Consider the following 17152-nt stretch of genomic DNA (forward strand, 5'->3'; position numbering starts at 1 on the left):
TGGTGCCTCTGCCAGCAAAAATGGAGCTTGGGAGTGCCGCATGCGCCCCCCCGGCTCCATTTTCGCTGGCAGAGAAGCCACCACAGGCGCCCCTGGCACAAGTGATGTAGTGTGGCCACGCCCACCCTGGCCATGCCCACTCCAGCCCCCAGAGGTCAAACACAACCATGATGCGGCCCTCAATGAAATTGAGTTCAACACCCCTGGTCTATTGTCTTATCTATCTATCTATCTATCTATCTATCTATCTATCTATCTATCTACCTACCTACCTACCTACCTACCTCAGTACAGATTTGGCAAACCTCACTAAGATGTTTAGAAACAATGTTTATCTTCCTTAAAATGGCAACTAGTATTTTAATCATTTGTTTTAATTGGATATACACTTCTCAGTAGAGGTTCTCTGAAATGTCTACCTGTGTGATAGGATTGTTGTTCAAGGTAGATTAAACGGATGCCAGGCATTAATTAAGATATAGTAAAATCAAAATTATAGATATAAATTTCCCCATTACTACCCTCCTAACCATTTTTATCAACAAGAAAGAAAGCAAGTATTTAAGAGAGATTATCTTAAAGAGCAAAATATTTAGACTGGAGGTAAATGAGGCTTATATTTCAATTAACAGAGGAGTTAATAAATTAATTGCTTAATTGCAATATCATCTTTTCTTCTGAACTTTCTAAAACACACTTTTATAATCTTTTCGTTCATTTTAATCTCTCTGTCGCTGTCTCTATCTCTATCTATCTCCTTGGCTTCCTATCCAGAAGTCCAATGGCAGTTGAATGTAGAAAGAAAGAAAGAAAGAAAGAAAGAAAGAAAGAAAGAAAGAAAGAAAGAAAGAAAGAAAGAAAGGAAGGAAGGAAGGAAGGAAGGAAGGAAGGAAGGAAGGAAGGAAGGAAGGAAGGAAGGAAGGACAAACACTATCCTGGGAAGGGAGAGCAAATGTAGGGTGACAAAAGCTAGTCCTTTCATTTACCAGATAATTATTTAAAGAAAAGTTATTTTCAGCAATGGGCATAGGATAGATGTGATGCAGTCATATGCATCATTGGCAGACACTAGACATGACTCTTATATAAATTTTCTATACAGAGAAAACACTAACCAGAAACCCAGAAAAGTTTAAGTACCCAGAAATACATCCTATAGGTTAGAGTAAATAGTGCTCAGTCAAACAAGACTAAATTTTAAACTGAATTTACATACCTGGTTCTGATAAAGGGAATATGTCTTCAACTTTAAGTGTCACTTGGATTAGGCCTCTCCCTGTAACTACATTTAGAAAGTTGGTAAAACATAAGAATGCTGTATAAAAGCTGAAAATTGTTCTAACTCAATAAAACAAAGTTTCTTCAATTGTGAGGAATTTCATGTTTTGAAATATTCATAATATGATGTGCATTGTATGAATCCATGCATTTTAAATACACCTTATACAAAAACCTGAAAAGAGTCAGATGCTCAGCTAAGGAGAAAAAGTGCTAAGAAAGAGCTGTTTGTTATAGGTAATCCCTGGGAAAGGATGGGTTAAGTTTTCCCAGGCATCTCCTGCTGACAATGCTTTCCTTGTGAAACCAAGCAAAATTGTTCCTCCATTATTAAAGTTCTTTTTATCATGTTTTATTGTTAACGTGATTCAAAATGTGGTTGAAGGACACTATATAAAATACACAAAACAAGATTTAGGTGTTTAACTAGACAGATATGCTCTTTTTCAAAATATTCCATTCAGTTCTGCTCCTGCCTTTTTTCATTTTCCTCCATCCAGTTAATCCATATTCTTAAACCAATGAACATTTTAAGGTTTTGCCATTTTTGATTCCCCTCTCCCTTAACCATCTAAATTTATCTTTACATTTTATTTTTGCAAAACTTTAAGTTTCCACAAAGTTCTTTCTTAATTGCACAATTTCAGTTAGTAATAATCTGAAATATAACTTGCTGTTAATAAAAGAATTTATTGTTTCTGAAAATTACATTATTGTACTATACAGAATGCCCAAATGGCATCTTCAAAGTCTTTTCCTGATCTTCTGACCTTCTGACTTCTGAGCACAGAAACACTTCAACCAGGATTGACACCTGGAATGATTGAGGGGACACCCCCTCAAAATGATTTGCAGTTTTCATAATTAATTTCACTATTGAACTGCTCTTGCTATTAGGAAGCATTGAAGAATATGTATAGCCAGTGTGATATAGCAGTGAAGGTATTGGATTGGCATCAGGGAGCCCCAGATCCAGTTTTAAGTCAAAATTCAAGACCCCAGGTTTCCAAGTGGCTAGTCACTCCCTCTAGCCCACCCTACCTCCCTAGGAAGTTGTCATGGAGGAAAACATAGGAGGAGGGTTTGTTGCACATACTGTCTTGAGCTCCTAAAGGAAAAATGGGATATAAATCTAAAAAATGCTTACTCCTGGATTTTCAAACATATCTGCAAATTAAAAGCACAGTTTTATGATCTGCAATCTGGGACAATTGCCTGCTTCTACTCCTTGTAGCACCTTTTAGATGCTTGAATAATGTGGTCATAGCGCCACATAGTCATTTTTTCTCAAGCCCAAATCTACCATATTACTCCAAGCTCTTCTTATAAAGTTTAATTTCAAGTTTTCTGATCATTTTCATTGTCCTTCATTGTCTTTGTTTCCAAATTTGACAGGTCAGCTCCTTTGTCCCTGGCACATATATCTTCTGCCAGTCTATGGGATAGAAGCAATTGCTCTTATGGACAGTTTTGTAGAATCCCTTTGACATTGTGTATGTCAATAAATAACTAGATTATATACACTTCTCTATATGCTTAAGTTAATTGTTACTGGATAAGAGCTTCTTAATATATTTTGCCTGACTTATCCGTAACTCGGTAGAATATTTTCTAAATGATCAAGGCAAATTCACAAAATCTTTTCAGTATACAATGAATGAGATTGGCCACCTTATTCTGTATATTAATTTTGGTATTGCTTTTTCTCTTCAGACCTGAGAATATTTGTGATACTTCCTAGAGCAACTAAGGATGGAAAACTATAAAGCCTCTAAGTTAACGATGAACAGTTCCTGCTGTGTCTCCACGATGTCTTCCTTCACATGCTCAGCTTTCAGAATAACAATGACTTTTTTTAACTGTGAGATTCGGTTTGAAGCAAACGCTGTGTGAATTTCAGAGCCTGCCTGTGAATGATCTGGCATCTGATCTGTATTTATTGACATTAAATTTAGGGTTTAATGCACTCCTGCCACTTTTCAACAATTCACCCTAAAAGGCTTTTAACTGGCACAAAAGAAGGAGGTCATAAGTAAATTGACCTCGGACAGAATGTACAATTATTAGAGAAGGTTAGGACAAGAGCAGCTGCTGGAGCCCCACTGGCAAAGCAAAGTACTTCCAAAAGTCTGGTTATTAAGAATAGACTCAGGTTTCCCCTCTCTACCACCTCGACAAGGTCCCTTTGGTTTCCCTAAGAAGAATTATCGCCCTCCCTAGCAGCTGCAATAATTGTGTTCCTATTGTTGCACAGACCTCCTCCCGACCACCCCCTACAAGTGTCCATTGTTGAGACAGAGTCAAGTGATTAGATACTCCGGCGGATACGGTTAGGGCCCAGCTGCCTAACTGCTGACACACGAGCATCAAGGGGTGGGAGGGTGGGGGTGGGGGGAGACCCACGGCTGCAAGACGGGACTCTAACATGCCAGACCTTTTACATAAGTCAAACAGAAACAAATGATGCTTTCTGGGTCCTGCTGACGGAGCAACCTCTCCTCTTTTGAAGTGGTGAGGGCTGGTAGGCTTTTACAGCTTTTCCTCTTCAGCCCAAGCAAACATCCTTCTTTTGATATGAGACATGCTCATTATCTCTGCCCCATTTAATGATTTTTGATTGAAAGGTGGCAGCTCAGTTGCCAAGAGGGTAGTTAAAGAGGCTCCAAAGAGTCAGACCTACAATAAAGGCTTCCCTTATGCAGTGGCCTATATTTGGAATTTCTTAACAGCATGTTCTTGTTCTCTGCCGCAGATAAGGGCTGAGCGTGAAATTCTTAATTAAGCAGTAAACAGTGTATGGGTGTCAGCAGATGCAACCTGTAGCCATGGAGACTGAGTCACATGAACAGGAGAATAGGCACTAAACTAGAGGCCTTAGGCCTAGAAGTGAGTGACAGCTGAAGAATCCTACAAAGCTTGTAAATGGGATTAATTAGCTGACTAATTTTTTTCAGACTATCTCCGCAATTTAAAAATAAAGAAAATTTCTGTTTTTATTTTAAAGGATAGTAAAAAAATCAAAACACAGATGGTCCTTTCTTGGAAAGATCTTGGGTCATTAAACTCAGAAGGAACAGAGCTGAGCTCACACAGTCCACTTTTTCTTTCAGCAGAGAAAGCACTTCATGGTTCAAACAATGACACACTTTTATTGATAAATGCAAAGAGACCAAAATGTAGCTTAGGTGAAATAGTTATAGAGTCTCTGTTTGCAATAACTTCTGTTATTTTTGCAGTTAAGACTCTGAAGTTCTTTCAGGTAAAGAACTATGTAACAAAATTATTTTCTTTCTTGTGTTCAGGGGAGAGACTAAAGCCCACTTCAGGCTTCCTTGAGTTAGAAAAAAACACTTTTATTATGTGACGCTGTTCATATGAAGGAGCTTCACATCACTAGTCCAATTTTAGGCATGCCATGTTCTTTTTCACCTAAAATTTACTACACTGGTTAAAATTGGCACAAATAATTCCAGGATTCAGTCATGCAAATAAGTTCCCATGTATAAAACCACTTATTGTTATGTGCTCCCTGTTTCTCCAAGAACTTTCTGGAATAGCACAAAGAGATTTTAATTATGGAGAAAATTTCACCAGCAAATGGCAAGCCTAACAACCGAAAAGCAATTTTCAGAAGAAGTGTCTGACTTCCAAATTGCTTCACAAAGGAACGAACTACTCAATGTGGTTAATGTGTGATGTCCATCACCAATTCCAACATTCGTGTACAGTTGTTCCTTCTCAATGAGCATTATTATCAACTACAACCTTAACATTAAGTTCTTACCTAAATAAGTTAACTTGTTCATTTTCTTGTTGAAAAACCAGTCACAACCCTTGTGATGTCTATGGGAAGGAACAGCCTGGAGTAGTGACCCTTGCCTTCTTCCACAAAGCACTGTAACTTGACTGTGGACTGGCAACCCTTCATGCTCCAATAATAGGTAATTGCCAACAGCAAAATTATCAAATGTAGCTACATACTATGGAGTAGAACACAAGAAACATGCAAACATTTATATTTCCTTTCTGAATTATATCAGGACTGCAATAAAATACACTGAAGATTGTGTAAGAGAGAAGGAAGGAGAGACACAGCAATTTTTCAGCAGACCCATAAATGCCAAAATTTCACCTCTACCCCTCCCCTAATTTATGAATAATGATCTTTGGATTTGACTATTTACAGTATTTGCTACTGAGAAATGAGTAATCATTTCAAGAGCATGGCCTTGCCAATAAAAGCCACATATAATGCAGAGTTACCCAGTGTGTTTCATGCTATCTTATAGCTCCGAAATTGTCTTTCCCATTATAAAATATTCATTCTGACCTGTGAATGACCCATATCACATACAGACACTATGAATCCTATTCTCTGTACCTAATCCTTCCATTAAATTAAAATGAAGTTTTATGATATTTTGGCTTCAAAATACTTTTTTCTGTTTCCTATAACAATGTGATACTGTAACAGTTGATGGATTAAACAAACCTTCATTACCTGCAAATTTCTTTGAAACAGAGGACTGCTGAATGACAAAGTATAAATTTCTTGATCCAGAAGAAGACTCATCCAGCTATTGGCATTTGATAAAGTGTCAGACATGTAATTGACAGTGATCACCTTGTTGCGACTATTAGTTACAGTTAAATTAGATGAAAAGATTGGGGAATTTCTGGGAAAAAAAATGAAATTTACCTGTATTTTCTAAATAATATTCACTTTGATACTTACTGTTGCTATGTTGATGCATCATGTTAGCCCACTGTTGCGCTTCAAATACTGTATTTAGGCATGGATCAGATAGTATAGAATGGCAACATATCCCACTTCCCCAAATTTAAGTCCCATAAAAACTTTTCAAGTAGACAACCTACTTGACAATTCAGATTTGCTTGAGTGAATCCTTAATCAAGAATACCAGGCAAACTCCTGGGTATTCAACTTTTTTATTTTGGGAATTACAAGCTCCTTGCAGTTGGAAATAAATCCATCATTTCTAGTTTTACTCATTTTCTTAGTTTCCCTCCAATTTTTGCGTCTTTCTGTGTCAGAAGAAACCACAGAATTTCTGTGTAGATTTTATAAGACTCCTCTTGCTGAATTCATTTGCAACAAATAATAAAATAATAACAACATGCCCATATATTTTCAAGTTGCTTACCAAGCTCCAAAAAATGCAAATTTTGATAAACAACATATTTAATTCTGAGAGGTCCAAACTGGATAAATGCATTAAAATCAGAATAACATAATTTCACTTCCATCCCTGTTGTTCCAAAACAATGGAGGATAATGGATAGGCAGAATAAGACCCTTGAAAGGCAACAAATAGTTTTGATTCCTCAAAATGTCCAGGTAAATCATGAGCTGACTATTATATTGTCTTTCCAAACAATGCTTTCACTTCATACTGTCAAGCTAGCCCCAAAATAGAACTACTATATTGTTAGCATAATTGAGCATTCCTACCACCATAATTAGCACCATTTTAATTTGCTCTAAATAGCCAGTGATTTTCACTGTGCCCTAAATAGCCACCAATCTACCTCTCTTTAATGTTAATGGAGCAGAGGAGGGCATGAGCATTTTTAATTTGGAGGAGCTGAGGGAGCCTGCATGGATCATTAACGAGAAAGTGTTTCATTACCAAAGGAGGAGGCAGCTCTCTAAGATCTGTTCTTCTCTTTCTGAAGAAGAAACCAGGAGGAGGTTACCACAGTGGTAATGTGAAATTAACCCTTGGCTCAAACTGCCAGGAGCCTTTCAAAAGGGTTAAAAAGAAGAGAAAAACCTGGATGACTGATAGGCAGTGCTGCATTTTTATATCCGGAGAAGTTTCAATTAAGAAGCAATTTGCTACAGAAATCTGGCATGACTAGTAGATAGAACTTTACAGTCTGCGTTACAATTTACCATCATGGTTCTTTAAGCTGTTATGTAATTTAGCTCAAGTGTAGTGTGCAGAACTGTTGAACATAAATGGCTCACAAAGGGTTTGCTAAACCAATCAACAACTATGAGTAGAATAAATATTAAGTCTCCTGTTTATGTTTACCATTAGCTTACTTATCCTAAGGGGGTTCTCCCCTCCCTTCCCCCCTTTGTATTATGGCAAACACTGCGTTTAGTTCTAAATGCTTTCTGTTTGTTACCTTTGTGAAATAATCTACTACAATGATATAACTCAAGAAAATAAAGCAACAATGAAATTGGTTTAGGATGAGGCCAGTGATACATGCATCAATATTGCAATGTATTCTTTCAGAAATAGAAATTTAATAGTATAGTAGACACCCACGAGTGTCAAACTTGCATTTTGCTTAAGGCCTTTCCCAATTGATTTGAAGTACTATTCTCTCATCCTTGAGTTGTCAACACACGTACCAGCATGAAATAATAGTCCCATTGCCAATCCCTGCTCTGTCTCTTTTATCTCTGTTCCAAAACAATCACCCAAATTCCCCTCAGGATAATGACTGACAGATTTTCACACATTGAGACTATGCATGGACTATTATAGAATAAGAGGAGAAGGTGTAGTTTAACACCTGTCCACTAAGAAGAACATAAATTTATCTTATTTATACACTTGGGATGAGTTGAACATAAGGTTATGGAGGCAAGGCAGAAAAAAGATGTGGTCAGGCCATACTTGTTCTGAGGTTTTGTGCAAATACTGAAAGCATGACCGCATGCTGTTATCCCAAAAATAGGAGTGGGATTTGGGGGTTCTCCAAACTGCACAAAATCTTAGCTAGAGTTTCTCCCGAACCCCTGTGAACTCCCAGCAGCCCACCCCTGCTTAACATAATCTATTTTTATTTTTAAAAATGTATTTCTCCTGCAATTACACTGTATGCGATTGCTGGATGTGCCTGTCCTATTCATGTTTTATTCCCCACAATGAAATGACTTTTCTGGTATTGGATGTTTTTTAACACATTGTTTTCTCTTATTTTTGCAACCTATTATTTTGCTAAAGTATGACTTCCTAAATTTTGTACAATTACACATGAGAAAAAAAAAAGCAAAAACTTACAGGCTAATAGACATACGATGAAAAGTAACATTTGCAAAACAACAACTGGCATTGACAGCTTGACTGGCATTGACAATTGTCCTACAGGAATCTGGAAGAATATCCAGAGAAGGAAGGATCTGACTTCCTGGTTGTCCGGTGAAAGAGCCATCTAGATCTTTGAGGATGGCACAATGAGGGAATGGAAATGATAGCCAGTTTGGGGCATTGAGGAGGAGGATTTGTTCTGTTCTGACAGTAAAGCCTCCTGGAAAAGAAGAGGAACATACTATATTATAGGACAATTAAGGGAAGCTATAAAATCCTATCCAATGAAAACTGAGAATTCAAAAAATTAGAATGCGATGTTGATGTTGTTGATCAAATCAACAGCAGTTTTCTTGGCAATGTTTTATTCTTGCTATGTCTCAGAGAGTGTGACTGGCCTCAGATCACCCAGTCAGCTTCTCTGCCCAGGGGTAGATATTCACCATTGTAAATACTGCTTATGATTATACACACACAAACACACACACACACACACACACATACACACATTATTATACTGTTTGATTTTAATGGATGTAAAATGCAAAAAGTTAAACATCAAAAAAGGAATAAGGATTTGTACGTCTTTAAATTAAACAAAACAAACAGAATCTTGTAGCACCATCAAACAAATCTTCCATTAGTAATGCACTTCCACAGTCTTTTGCACAATGTTTCTAACTATTGACTGTTTTCACACGTTTCCATTAGCTAAAATATGTGAACGGTTTTTAAAATGCATATTTTAGCCAAGAAATTGTTAAGCAAGAGGAAAACTGCTAGGATTGGAGAAAAGACAGTAATGTTTTTTTCTGGTCTCAATGGCAGGCATCTCAAATATGCAGGTATTTGAATCTAGTCACTAATTTCATGCCCTGGTTATTCCTGACTCCATATAGATTTTAAAAACCGTATATGTTCTAGTAATGCATGGTTGCTATTATTAATATTACTACTTTATCTTTGATGTTTGCTTCCAAGAAGGAGTCTTTTATCCCACTCCAGTTCCAAGCTATTTTTATTATTATTTAAATACAATTTTCTTGGAAAGACTACGAATTGCCATGAGCATGAAAAGTGAAAGTTAGGCTTATGTGAGGCAGCTGAACAGTACCTTGACAAGGAGCTTTGTGTTCCTAGCACCATTCATCCCCCTGGACGCTTTATGCTTCTGGTGCTTCCTCTGGCCAGAAGAGTCTTCTGAGCATGCCTCAAAATCAACATGAAGGCAGCATTTTCTTCTTTAGAAGTGAAGGATTGCATTGCTTCACAAAACATCTTCAAAGGGGTGTTTTGCTCAGAGCCTTGTTGAAGCAAAGCATCTCTTCCAAGATTTGCTTAGCCAGAATGGAAGCCAGCTAAGGAGAGAACTGTTTAATAATGGGAAAAGATGGATTCCTAAACCTAACTGCAACTATATTCAGTTGTCTTCAAGCACAAAGGTGGGATCCAGCAGGAGATGTCAAAATATTATAATTCCAGTTATTAATGGATTGCATTTCAGAGATGTGCAATTTAGCCAATTTTGAGAAAATTGTATATTCTGTTAATCAGAAAATGTCATACTACCTCTGCCTTTTGAAAAAAGTTATTTGACAAGCTGGATGAATTTAGTTTTTCTCTTTAAAGGCTTATAAAATCAGACTGATCAAGTTGAAATTACAAATTCTTTCTTGTTATTTTCTTTATGTGTTATTCAATGTGTAATTTTTTTCCTTTCTCTTTTGTGATTGTTCATTTTATTTTATATATGTTTGTTTGAAAATGTATGTATGTATATACATGTATGTATATGTGTGTATATGTGTATACATATATGACAAATTACTCTGGGACTTATATCTTAGAACAGGGATGTCAAACTCGATCTCATTGAGGGCCGCATCAGGGTTGTGCTGTGACCTTGGGGGGTGGGGGGTTGGCCAGGGTGGGTGTGGTCAGCTTGATGTCACTCATCGGGCTCTGTTTTTGGCCCCAACAGCCCTCCCCGGCTCTGTCTTCGGCTGTGATGACCTCCTGCAGCCCTCTGCCAGCAAAAATGGAGCTCGGGGTGGCTGCATACGGCCCTCCCGGGCTCCATTCTGCAGCCCTCTGCCAGCAAAAACGGTGCTCAGGAGGGCCATGTGGGCTGGTCCTTCACTGTTTCCAGGGCAGGCCCGCAGGCCAGATTTAAGCCCCCATGGGCTGGCTCTGGCCCCCGGGCCTTGAGTTTGACACCTCTGTCTTAGAACAATATATTTTATATGCAGTCAGAACACAAGTATTGAATATAAAATGCAGTCCTTTTAGCATAAAACAATGGAAATGAGAACTGTGTATGTAGATATGATTGGAGCAAATTGCAATGGTGATAAGAATATCTGAATTTAATTTCTGGTTTATTTGTTTTTTTAATAGAATACCAGAGTTGGAAAGGACCTTGAAGATCTTCTAATCTAACCCTCTGCTCAAGCATGAAAACCTATACCAGTTTCAATTTTATTTTATTTTTTTTGCATTGCAAAAGCAATATGCATATGCATTATGGCTAAACAATAAAGAGCTTTTCTCTTGTTGTTATTATTGTTGGGGTTGTAATTCAAGTTTCTGGTGGCGCAGTGGTTAAAATGTAGTATTACAGGCAAACTCTGCCCACAACCTGGAGTTCACTCCTGATAGGATTCAAGGTTGATCAGCCTCCCATCCTTCCAAGGTCAGTAAAATGAGGACCCAGATTGTTGGGGACAATATGCAAATAAAGATTTGACATTGTAATCTGCCCAAAGAGTGCTATAAAGTGCTATGGGGTAGTATATAAACCTAAATGCTATTGCTATTCTTTGAGAACTACAAAATAAGCCTATATCCTTTTTTATTAAAATGAATCAGGTTGGTAGAGATGTGCATGCTTGGCTTTAAAGCAAAGGAAAACCTACATATGTTTACTGCATAATAAGTCTTTTGGGGTTTAAAAGCTCTTATTCGAAGTATTACACTTAGAATTTCTATTTTTATTTAGCCAATCTACTAGCTCAACATCCTCTTGTGGCTCTCTGGATATAGAAGGTGAATTTATGCAGTGTGGGGCTTCTTCTATCCACTATGGCTCTCCACATGATAAAACTCCAGACTTCATTCATGTGAAGAGCATCCATTGATAAAAGAGGCTCTTCATTGTAGACCTTCATTTTCTACATATGGAAAACATGCTTGTCCTCAAGTGACATCAACTCCATTGTCTCTTCTGTTACCATATTCTAGCAAATGTAACGGTCCTGTTTGAAAAAGATGCATTGCCTTTGGATATGTATATATGTAAATTGATTGTTTCTTTTCTATGAACTGATTTGAGCAAAACTATTTGTAGAAAATCCTCTTTCGTGCTCTTCACACTCACTTCTCATCACAACCACGTTCAGTACTGAAAATCTAATTTACCTTGACCTTGGTAACAGCCAGAACAGGTAGTAATTGCAGTGCAGTTGTGACTGTCAAAGTTCATAAAGGTTGCACGTGAAATCAATAGTTCATGCTTTTGAGGAGTTTTCAGCCCTGTCAACATACAGCTTCTATCCTGCTACAAGAATGTAGACATTGGCATTATGTTTAAAAAGAACAGTTGTGTAAAGTTAAGTTATGCATTAGCATGAATTCATGTGGTAATGCTGTATTTAAGATAGTTATTAAGATAACTGTCTTAATTTAATTTAATTAATTTAATTTAATTTAATTTAATTTAATTTAATTTAATTTAATTTAATTTAATTTAATTTAATTTAATTTAATAATTTAATTTAATTTAATTTAATTTAATTTAATTTAATTTAATTTAATTTAATTTAATTTATATGCCGCCCCTCTCCGAAGGCTCAGGGCGGCTCACAATACATTTTAAAAAATAATTTAAAAAACATTGAAAAATTAAAAACATTAAAAACTCATTCACGCCATTCATGGCCGGATCTCGCCAGATCACAAGAGTGAGATCAACAGCCCCAGGCCTGCCGGAAAAGCCAGGTCTTCACCACTTTTCGGAAGGCCAATAGGGTGGGGATAGTCCGGACCTCAGGAGGTAACTGGTTCCAGAGACCTGGGGCAGCCACAGAGAAGGCCCTCCCCTGCGGGCCCGCCAGCCAGCATTGTTTAGCTGACGGGACCCGGAGGAGACCAACTCTGTGGGATCTTACTGGTTGCTGGGAGCTATGCGGCAGAAGGCAGACTCGAAGATAACCTGGCCCTTAGCCATGTAGGGCTTTAAAGGTAATAACCAACACCTTGAATTGTGACCAGAGACCAATAGGGAGCCAGTGCAGCTCACGGAGAATTGGTGTAATGTGGGTGTACCTAGGTGCACCCACGACAGCTCACGCGGCTGCGTTCTGGACCAACTGTGTCCCCCAACACTTAAACTAGTTTAAGACAGTTGTCTTAATCCATCAAGCTCAGTATAGACACTTTTAGATCCTGCCTTTTTCATGCAGAAATTGGGACATAGGTAGAAGAGTGAAGACTGCATTTAGTACAGTACCACCAAGTTCAAGTTTGCTCTGGAAACTGCATAAATAAATACTTGCCATAGTAATCTAAATTTGGTAATAATTTGGAGATTTATGGATCTTATAGTAATCTCATTATTTATTCATTCATTCACTTATCAAATGTATATGCTGCTCATAATCTCAATTACTCTTGTCCATCCGCCACATCTGTTATATTCCTTTTCTTCTACTTCCCTCAAACTCACCATCATTTCTTTCAGTTCACACAATTCATATTACATGGCCCTATTCATTCTTCCCTGCTAAGTACTTTTTACTTTTTTTTTCCTTGTGTTATTTATTTATTATTAAATTTGTACGCAATCAACTCCCAACAGTTCTGTGTGGTTCAGCTTCCATTCACCTTTGTTAAAGGCCTGGGAGAAGAGTTAAGACTTTATAACTGTTCTAAATAACAACAAAGTGAAGGACTTCCTGATTTCAGGGAGAACCTCACTCCAGAGGGCAGACACTGCTACAGAGAAAATAGGCTTCTAGGGTTCTGATAGATGGCACTATTTAATTGAAGGAAACCAGAGTGTGACAATCCTATCAGACAAAATGGTTAGATACTGTGAGAATTAGGCAGTTGCCCAAGTAACCAGGCTTTATAACATGAACAGTTTTATAGGTAACAGCCAACACTTGAATCATACCCAGAAGCAAACTGACAACCAGTGCAGTTCTTGGAGCAAAAGTGTTATATGGACATATCAAAGCATGCCCATCACTGCTCATTCTGCTATATTCTGGATCAGTTGAAGCTTCTAGGTGACAGCACCATGTACAACACATTGCAGTAGTCAAGCTGTGGTGATCAGAGTGTAGCAACTGTGTAAAGCACCTCCTGATCAAAAGCCTGTTCTCTGGCTATCCATAATATATGTTTTGTGTTTTTAAAGCTCTCCATGTTTTGCCACAGCTTATCTTTGGGATGGTCAGAAAATAAAAGATGTAGAAAAATCAAAAGTTAATTTAAAAAAAATAGATCTCTAGAAATTACAATGACTTTTAAATTGCTAATAGCTATTTAGCACAAGTACACACATACTCACATTTAAATTCCACATATTTTAAACATAAAAGGGTTGGCTGAATGGAAGGTTTAGCTTTCTTGTTAAATTAATGTCATAAAGTTTTAATTGATGTTAAAGAGACATCATTATTAAAGGCTAGAATTACATAAATTAATATGTAAATTATGACAAGAAGATTCTTTATCATGAGATAATCAAAGATAATCAGCCCCCTGGGGTGCTGTAAGGAACAAGGCACAGCTGAGTGCCTCAAAATCTTTTAACAAGTAATGTGGGATAACTCAGTATCCCGAGACAGCAAAACCAAAGAAAATATTTCATTAGTGCTATAAAAGTTAGCTGCATTCTAATCTACCTATCTCCTGTTCCTCTGGTTCTCTCTTCGTTCTTCACACTTACAGTAATCAAAATTTAGTCTCTCTTATTCGTAACACTAAAATCTGTTTCAAGATTCAATTTTGCATCCATTAGATTCATTTTAAATTCCTCTTTCCCAACCTTCACCTATTCAAAACAACCTTACCTCCCTTGCCTTGAGATATATTTTGGCATGCTGAAATTCCTGCAATATATAGAAAATTAGTTTGAAGACATCTTGGCATGTGGAATCTTACAATTCCAAGAGAAATATGCTTGCCTCTAGATTTTCATATTCTGGGGTATTTTCGGCATATCATTGCCAAGGCAGCATAGCTCAATAAAAATGGAAGATGGGGTGACAAATGGAGGAGGCAAGAGTAACACTATACAAAAAAAAAATTGTCCTCTTTTTTCATTATTTTGATGAAATACAAGTTTTTATTTTGAAATTTCCATTAAAGTAGAGCTTCCATTGAGGCTATGATGAACTAGATGTCCTTAAAGGAGTGGAAACAGCTACTCAAAGATAGAGCCCAGAGGGCCAGTGCTGGACACTGAAATCTCTCCGGATAAAATAGAGATTGCAAAATAGCCCACTTGTTTTCTGGACAGCTGCTCCTCATAAGTAAATGGAAGGAACAGCTTTTTGCAGTTTTGTTGCAAGTTGAACAGCTGGGAGGCATGGAATGCCATCTATGCTTATAGCCACAATGTAGCCTATATCAGGGGTTCCCCAACCTCTGGTCCATGGACTGGACCCAGTCTGTGGCATGCCAGAAACCACGCACGCGGCACGCCAGAAACCATGAAAACAAGCGAAGGCCGATCCACGGGATGTAGGCAGCATGCAAAACCATGCCCCATCCGGTCCACAGGAAAACCTTTCTCCACGGAACCAGTCCCTAGTGCCCAAAAGATTGGGAGTTGCTGGCCTATAAAGACAATAAGCCCAGTAGTCATTTATGGAATTTTGGTTTATAAAACCTTGGGTGAAAAAATTACTTTAGCTGGAACAAAAAACAAACAGAAAAATATTTTTTGTATATAATTTTTTGTGTATAAAATCCTCAACTAAAACCAGAACTTGTATTGATTGATGATCATAGTAGATTTGTTGGGGTGGAGGTTAATTTACATGGGATTGAGACTATTATATTGGGAATTTATGCCACAAATGAGGATTCTGTAAATGTATAAAAATAATAAAAATAGGATATAAATAAATAAAGTGATATTCTATAAATGACCTATAGAGAGAGTAATAGATTTCTCTTAATGAAAATTTGCATGGGGATTGGAATGAAGTGACTTCCAACAAATGAACAGAACTTCACAGAAAAATGTTAAGATTACTCAAGGTAAATTACCCATTTTTAAAAAAATTTGATGGAAAATTTAGAATTTGTTGATGTGTAGAGACAAAAAAATGGTAATTCAAGATAATATACTTTCTTTTCTGATACACATAGACCCTTTTCAAGAATAGATTTGAAATTAATATGATTTGGATTTCAAAGAATTTGGTTACTAAGACTCTCTCAAATCATAACTCTGTAAGGCTGGTTTATGAAAGGAAATTCAGTTCCTGAATTAGTATCCAGAAAAGCTGTGGTTTTAATTCCGTGTTCTTGGCTCTTTAACTGTGATTCTTTGGGGAAAAAAATGTAACCTCATACCTTTTCATGGAAGCTGCCAATTAGTACACTGTTGACAACGGAAGTGTTTCCAAGACTTTCCACAATGTTGATACCAAAATCTTTGCAGGAAGAGGTGTGGAAGTTCCAAAGCTGGAGATTGCTGGTGCTAATAATCTGATAGAATAATACTTTAGAATAGTATATTAGCATTGTTTTCATATAGCACAATGCTAATTACAAAGTCTCTCATTAGTTTCAAAGAAAATGATAAATCAGGAGCCGCCCTGAGACTTCAGAGACGGGCGGCATATAAATTGAATTAATTAAATTAAATTAGTTAAATTAAGAAGGCAAACCTGTGCTCCTGCTTGATAAGATAAATTGAATTTTTAAGAAATCATCTAAAATAATGCCAATTCTATTGATTTAGTTTTGTATGTTAGCAGTTAACAAAAATTAAAGACTGATATTTTACAAGTTTTGCTGCAAAGACATTCACTATTCAGTATTACTACATTCTCTCTCCTAAGCATAATAATATGCTCTGGGATATAGAAAATGAACACAAAAAAGAATTATTTGCACACATTTAATATCATAAAAATAACATCCAGCATTATTTAAAATACAGCAATATGATGCTGCTAATATACAATTTTACCATTTTTTCTTCTTTCTAGTTTTATTTTTATCTTTTTCTGTTGTTTCTAGGAAAAAAGAATGCATGGTACCTTCACTCCACCTTTGCACTGCCAGGCAGTAAAATTTTGGAATGTAACAGGTTTTGTATTGTTTCCCTTTTGAGGGTGATATGCTGGATGTATGAGGAGTCCATACCTATTTATAGCAAAGTAAATGATGATTTTATAAACAACAAAAATAATCTAGGCAAATTTCTATCAGATGACACACTTGTTTTAACTACATGGATTGTTTATTTGATTTATTTGATTTTTATCCCATCATTTGTAGAAGAGCTTAAGATATTAGACACAGTGCTTGCTCTTCCTATTTTTCACCACAACGACCCTGAAAGTTCAGGTGGGCTGAGAGCACTTCCATAGTTGAAGGTGGACTTGAATCTGGGGGGCCCTGCTCCCAAATCGATATCTTAAACACTAAACCACACTAGTGCTCATTGAGTAATTTAGTGATTCTAGCACAACAAATGAAGTCCATGGTGTGTATTTGGAGGTGGCAGTTGATGAAATTGAATAAACAATAAACAGAAAAGGCACAATCGGGAGGAAAGA

At 37.0% G+C, this 17152-nt stretch overlaps 1 protein-coding gene across 1 annotated transcript in view; it reads right to left on the minus strand.

The window, feature by feature from the left end:
- The window catches only part of PKHD1 (PKHD1 ciliary IPT domain containing fibrocystin/polyductin), a 184027-nt gene that overhangs the window by 34597 nt on the left and 132278 nt on the right, over positions 1-17152 (minus strand). The window contains exons 43-50 of the mRNA XM_070956611.1: positions 16631-16736; positions 15939-16073; positions 14426-14464; positions 11766-11904; positions 8322-8568; positions 5780-5954; positions 5063-5258; positions 1217-1282 (exon numbers count right to left, since the gene is read on the minus strand). Of these exons, the coding sequence (XP_070812712.1) occupies positions 1217-1282; positions 5063-5258; positions 5780-5954; positions 8322-8568; positions 11766-11904; positions 14426-14464; positions 15939-16073; positions 16631-16736 (1103 nt within the window). The remainder of the gene's footprint in view (positions 1-1216; positions 1283-5062; positions 5259-5779; positions 5955-8321; positions 8569-11765; positions 11905-14425; positions 14465-15938; positions 16074-16630; positions 16737-17152) is intronic.

Source organism: Pituophis catenifer, unplaced genomic scaffold (assembly GCF_029215685.1).
Source record: "Pituophis catenifer annectens isolate HBS135680 unplaced genomic scaffold, rPitCat1.0.hap2 SCAF_1, whole genome shotgun sequence".
Classification (NCBI taxonomy): Eukaryota; Metazoa; Chordata; class Lepidosauria; order Squamata; family Colubridae; genus Pituophis; species Pituophis catenifer.